This window comes from Aptenodytes patagonicus, chromosome Z, assembly GCF_965638725.1.
Source record: "Aptenodytes patagonicus chromosome Z, bAptPat1.pri.cur, whole genome shotgun sequence".
NCBI lineage: Eukaryota > Metazoa > Chordata > Aves > Sphenisciformes > Spheniscidae > Aptenodytes > Aptenodytes patagonicus.
The window spans coordinates 20,769,918-20,775,917 of NC_134982.1; the positions used below are offsets into that span (position 1 = coordinate 20,769,918).

A 6,000-nucleotide genomic window follows, 5' to 3' on the forward strand; every position below is an offset into this window, starting at 1 on the left:
ATAATGCCAAAAATAAAGTTTCCCAGGCACTCTTAATAGATCTGCTAGTACACTAGAACACATTTCACATAACCCCTATTGCTCATCTTAGCTACATTAATATTACTTTCATTAGTTTGTGACACTTCCCTTGAGCTGTAAAGAATTAATGAAGAAACTAGAAATTACACCATGTGAAAGCATTTGGATGCTTGATCCATGGGTATGGATCCATATTTATACATCATACATAATCCTTTTTTCTGCCATCACAGATGTCCCCTGCCAGATTTTAAATTGCTTCCTCAGAGCATGGGGATGCTGTAACATCCCAAATATGACTGTGAGGATTTTTTTAAGGTTATAAAATGTGCTTTTCTTTAGCATCAAAAGGTAACTGGGTTGTTTGGCTGAAGCTTAATAAGAAGGTTAAAAATCTTAACTATCTTGGGGTGTTATAAGCTATTAGAACCAAGATTGTTGTCATGTGAAGCATCAGGTAATAAGTATAGCTGAAGTAGTAAGTATAATTTCCAACCCTTTTACATCTTCATCTGTCTTGTGTATTCTGAATTTTTACAATAGTAAGAAACTATGTTTTGATTCTGGAGAATACTTTGAGATGTAGTTGAGTGTTCATATTCTTGTGTAGATCAAATTGCAATTTGAAAAGTCAAGCTGTGGCCTGGTTTTCCTTCACTTACACGTATACCCAGTATCAATGAGTGATTCATTTTGTTTCCCGTTTACTACTCCATTGGACAGTTATAAGCTACAGTGTCAGTTAGCATCATTTATCTGCTGTTAACTTAAGAACTCAGCGTAGCTTTAGTGTGGTGTAGTGCTAGGGACACTTTCCTAGAGCAAAGTTTACCTGAGGTGGCTTTTCACTGAAGAACCACCCTGAAACATGATCACAACAGGTTTTGTATACAGCCTTATTTTGGCATCCTATTAATTAATCTACTATATAATAAAAAAAAGACTTTTAGTGATTTTTCTGCAATGCCTCTGTAACCCAAGATTTTTACTTGTTGAGATCTTTTGTGATAAAAATTTGTGAGGGAAAACAATTTTAATGAGAAAGATTATGTTAATACAGGAATGCCTTCCTTTGTGAAAGTTTGATACCTTAGCAGTATTTGGGCATTCTGGAGATTTGTTCATTTTATTTTTAATAATCTGTTTCTTTCATCATTTGACTAAAATTCCTTTCTCAATGATAGGTTTAAAAAGGTTTGCTGGCCTGATATACCCAATCCTGCAGAGAGCATTGCAGTGGAATGGCCTCTTGATGCATCTATGGTAATAATTGCAATTTTATGTATTATAGAAGGGAGCAAATGGAGAGAAGTCCTTCTCTCAGTCATTTCATGACTAAATAAAAAAAAAAAGTTGAGTTTCATTCTTCTGTTTAAGTGCTATAAAATGATCTTTGTTGTATTTCAAACTAATCGAAAAGATAGAATCATAGAATCATTGAGGTTGGAAAAGACCTCTAAGATCATCGAGTCCAACCGTCAACCCAACACCACCATGCCCACTAAACCATGTCCCTAAGTGCCTCATCTACTCGTCTTTTAAATACCTCGAGGGATGGTGACTCCACCACTTCCCTGGGCAGCCTGGTCCAATGTTTAACCACTCTTTCAGTAAAGAAATTTTTCCTCATGTCCAATCTAAACCTCCCCTGGCGCAACTTGAGGCCATTTCCTCTCGTCCTATCGCTTGTTACTTGGGAGAAGAGACCGACATCCACCTCACTACAACCTCCTTTCAGGGAGTTGTAGAGAGCGATCAGGTCTCCCCTCAGCCTCCTTTTCTCCAGGCTAAACAGTCCCAGTTCCCTCAGCCGCTCCTCGTAAGACTTGTGCTCCAGACCCCTCACCAGCCTCGTTGCCCTTCTCTGGACACGCTCCAGCACCTCAACGTCCTTCTTGTAGTGAGGGGCCCAAAACTGAACACAGTATTCGAGGTGCGGCCTCACCAGTGCCGAGTACAGGGGCACGATCACTTCCCTACTCCTGCTGGCCACACTGTTTCTGATACAGGCCAGGATGCCATTGGCCTTCTTGGCCACCTGGGCACAAAATGCGTCTATTCATTTAATTCTTATAGGATAATGAGAAATAATGTTTTGAAGTTATAAAGTGATTGATGGACATGGTTTATTAAATAAAGTCAATTAAATTTGCTCAGGTTATTGAGTCTACTGAGTCACATTTCCACATCTGCATATCTCGTCCCTTCTCCACAAAAAATGTAATGCAACATATAATAAGATTTGGTATATTATTGTACTAAAGTTTCCATCTTTTTTATTGTTGGATATTTATTCCTTATTAAAGTTTTGATGTTTATTTGAATGAAGTGAAGTTGATCATGTTTACATAGAAAGTGTAATCCGTGGAGAGTGAGATTTAAACTTTTGTATGAAAAATGGCTGGTTGGAGTGGAACAGATGGAAACAGTCCAAGCCTGATTCCAAGCCTTCATTGAAACTCCTTATTTTATTAAGCACAGAAAACCTAATATGAAAGTGTTTAACAGATGGACAGAATAACATTGTCATTTTTAGTGCTTGTTCACATATAACTGCATCCCAGCTGAAATGCACATAAACTCTTTATTAATGCACTTTTAAAATTAAGAGTCAGAGCTCAAATGGCAATATTTTTTATATTAAAAAAATAAACTAATACATTATCTATTGCTATATAACTTTCCAATTTATCTCTTTGTACTGACAGAATAATTCATTTTTGAAGGGAGTGACAACTGAGGCTAAACCCATAGACTTTGAGGACGTAAGTGTTTTGGAACATTGTTTTCCTGAAGAAAGTCAGGAAGGCTCACTACTAATGAATTGTGAAAACCATGTTTCTGAATGTACTGATATTAATACAAAAGGCATGATTAATGGAGATAAAAACTTACTGTATAATGAAGAAAATGAAGTTGATAAATGTTTTTCACCATCCATGGCTTACATAATTACTGATCAAGATACCAGAAGTCAAATGCATTCAGCTTTGATACCAGCGAAGGAAATCCAGCCCATAGAACTGCTGGAAGATGATTTATGCGAATCCCAACAGACTTCAATAAAAAATGAAGAAAATGATAATGAAGATGTTTTAAAGCTGGAACATTTCAGTGAAAAAGCACTGTTCAATCCATACCTTAAAAATTCTGTTAAAACGAGGGAATTTCTTACTTCTGAGAACTTGCCAGAGCACAGTAAGAATGAACCCAAACCGCAGTCAACTGTTTTACCTCCTTTTCAACAAAATGTCACAGGACAATCCTACATAACACTGGACATGTTTGGGCTGGCCACAGCTCATTAGTGTGAGAAAACTTTCCTTTGTAAAGTCCCCTTGCAAGATGTATCTTGGCACTGCTGCTCATATGCATTTGTATGTTCTAACCTGGCTGATCTCAGTTACTTTGGATGAAAACACCCCCTTCCTTTGAAGAGCTGTGAAGTAATTTTTTGCACTGTGTTTATATCTGCCAGTGTTCACTTTCAGTGTGGGGTGGGGTTTTTTGTTTTATTTTTTGGGGTTTTTTACCAGACAGATGTGCCAGTAGTGAGGCAAAGGAATTAACTTCTCATTTCTTCTTAGTTCTCCCATATCAGTCTGCTAAAACAAACCTATCTTTACTATGGGAGCATCCAGCAGTGCAAGCAGCTCACCGATTTCCCCCCCGGGCAACAAGTTCCTATGCCTGAGCTCTGGTGGGGAGACATGGACTGACTTGAACAGAGCCAGGATCTGCCAAATCCTTCCTGAAGTTACATGGAGCAGAACTACTTTACTGTTCCTATTTCCCTCAATTATTTTATATCTGGTTTTATGTATAGAGTTCCTCCTGTTTTGCAAATACTTGGTAGATTTCAGTAATTGTCTTTTTGCGTCCTGCCTCTTGAATCAGTGGTTTGACTCATAGTTTCTCTGTCTTTAATAAGAGGATATTTGCTACGTATATGCTATTGATTTACCTGCATTTTGGAGAAGGTAGGATTATGCTGGCTTTGTTGCTTCCTTCCCTTTCTCTTGCGTTTTTAATCATCCTCTGCGATTTGTGCTGCTTTTGTCTCTCCTGTTTGTTTGCTGCTTTTTAAAACTGTTTACTGCAGGGTATCTTCTTATCTTCTTGTTCCTTTGCCTCTAATTTCTCCCAGTTGAAAACTGTGTTTCCTAGTTGAGGTTTTGATATTTTGAACTGAAAAAAAATTCAACTAAATACAGCATCTTGTGTTGGAATAAGCACTGAGTTTATATTTAGGAAATTATTTTTGGGGGAGGTATGGAAAAAACACTAAGTCTACAAAATATCCCCAGATACCCTCTGGTAACTGATTTAGGATTAGGGAGTTCCACATAAAGGCTCTAACTTTTGTCATTTTGTTTTATGATTTTGATAAGTCATAAAACTACTTGTAGTTTCCATTTTATACAGCAGCAATTAAGCAGGAAACTCTCCATCACACTGATTTTTTTTTTTCAGCAGGAAAGAGGCTATTACTGTAAAATTCTTACTGAAATACTTACTCTGTTAAATGACAGGTTAAAAAAAAAGAGATGGAGTAAAATGTGTAAAAAGGAGGTGTTCAGTATGACACGTGAGGCATATAGTCATTTTAAGACTTTAAACTATTTTCACAGTATTTAAAGGCTTGATGTCATCAGTTTTGTTTGCACATAACTACAGACTTTAGGGGTGAAAAAGATGCAGGAGTCATGGGGATGGAAAAAGGAGAGACAAATATGAATAGGAATAGAAAGCCTTTCCTTCCTGCAGGGGAAGAGGAGTGGGAGATGGAAAATACATTGTCCAGCATGAATGAGGAGGCTGAGCCTTTCCCTGGATGTATTGGCTATTACTTGCATTGTGTTGGGGAAGACAGGGTGAAGTTTGCATTTGGGCTTTTCATCTATAGTTTGGAAGCTGCTTTTACTTACAGCAATGTTTGTTTAGTTTCCACGAAAGGATGAGAAGACAATTTCTGCAAATGTTCCTTGTACAGCAACACTGATTTCCACCCCCCCCACGTTTGTTGGATCACTTTCCCAACACAACAACTTTGTGCTATAAGCCAAAATGTATGTATGTTTGTTCTTAAAAGCCCTTGCTTACTTAGATAAGTTATGCTCTGAAATGAGCATGGGACGCAGCTTTGATTGGGTCAATGCTCCTGCTGCTTCACTCGCTTCTGGACTTCTCACTCACAGCTACATTGCCGTTTCCTAGGGTTCAGAAGTCACTGACCCAGTCACAGCACGTTTTTTTCCCCTTAAATCTCAGTATTTGTTTTAATATCACAAGATTTAAAAATAAACAGATACAGAGATATTTTGGGGCCTGTCTAGAAATTGTTTAGCAGCCATATGAAAGCTGCATACTCTTGAGTTGCATGATTGAGTCAGGTAAAAAATAAAAATAATGCAACCTTTAAGGGATCATTAGAAAAGGGGAGGTTCTTGCTGGGTGGTTTGGGTAGGGTCTCCCTGTAACATCTCTTAACTTCTGGAGTGTAGGTAATAACCTGCTTTTCCATCCCATTTTATTTCCTTCTCTATAGCTATTCTGCTTTTCTCTCCTCACTTCTGATTTCCTTGCCCATTATTTTCTCTGAAAAAGAGTAATGCAGTAAATGGGCTCAGTACATCTCAGAAATTAGGGCTGCCTCTTGCCCATGCTTTGGAACACCAACTTCTGGACTTGGTTTGTTTTGCATTGAGTTGTACTCTTTCTGACCTTTTACAATTTGTCTTTCAAACTAATGCTGTGAACCATGAAAAAATAAAACTGAGAGCACATGGAAAAGTTGTTATCAATTTATACTAAATACACCATTTAGACATTTTGGATTTTCATATTCACTTAGAAATGTGATTCTATTTTGAGAGGCATCCACAAATAGATGGGGTATTTGGGCAGTTATTCCACTTTCATAATGTCAAGTGGCAATGGCAGGTTGGACATTACAACACTTTAACATTTTTGGTACTT

At 37.6% G+C, this 6,000-nt stretch overlaps 1 protein-coding gene across 1 annotated transcript in view; it reads left to right on the plus strand.

Moving 5' to 3' along the window:
- IL31RA (interleukin 31 receptor A) overlaps window positions 1–4,186 on the plus strand; it is a 38,364-nt gene extending 34,178 nt beyond the window's left edge. The window contains exons 16-17 of the mRNA XM_076362030.1: window positions 1,206–1,284; window positions 2,730–4,186. Coding sequence (XP_076218145.1) covers window positions 1,206–1,284; window positions 2,730–3,329 — 679 coding nt within the window. The 3' untranslated portion in view covers window positions 3,330–4,186. The remainder of the gene's footprint in view (window positions 1–1,205; window positions 1,285–2,729) is intronic.
- Window positions 4,187–6,000: the final 1,814 nt, after the last annotated feature.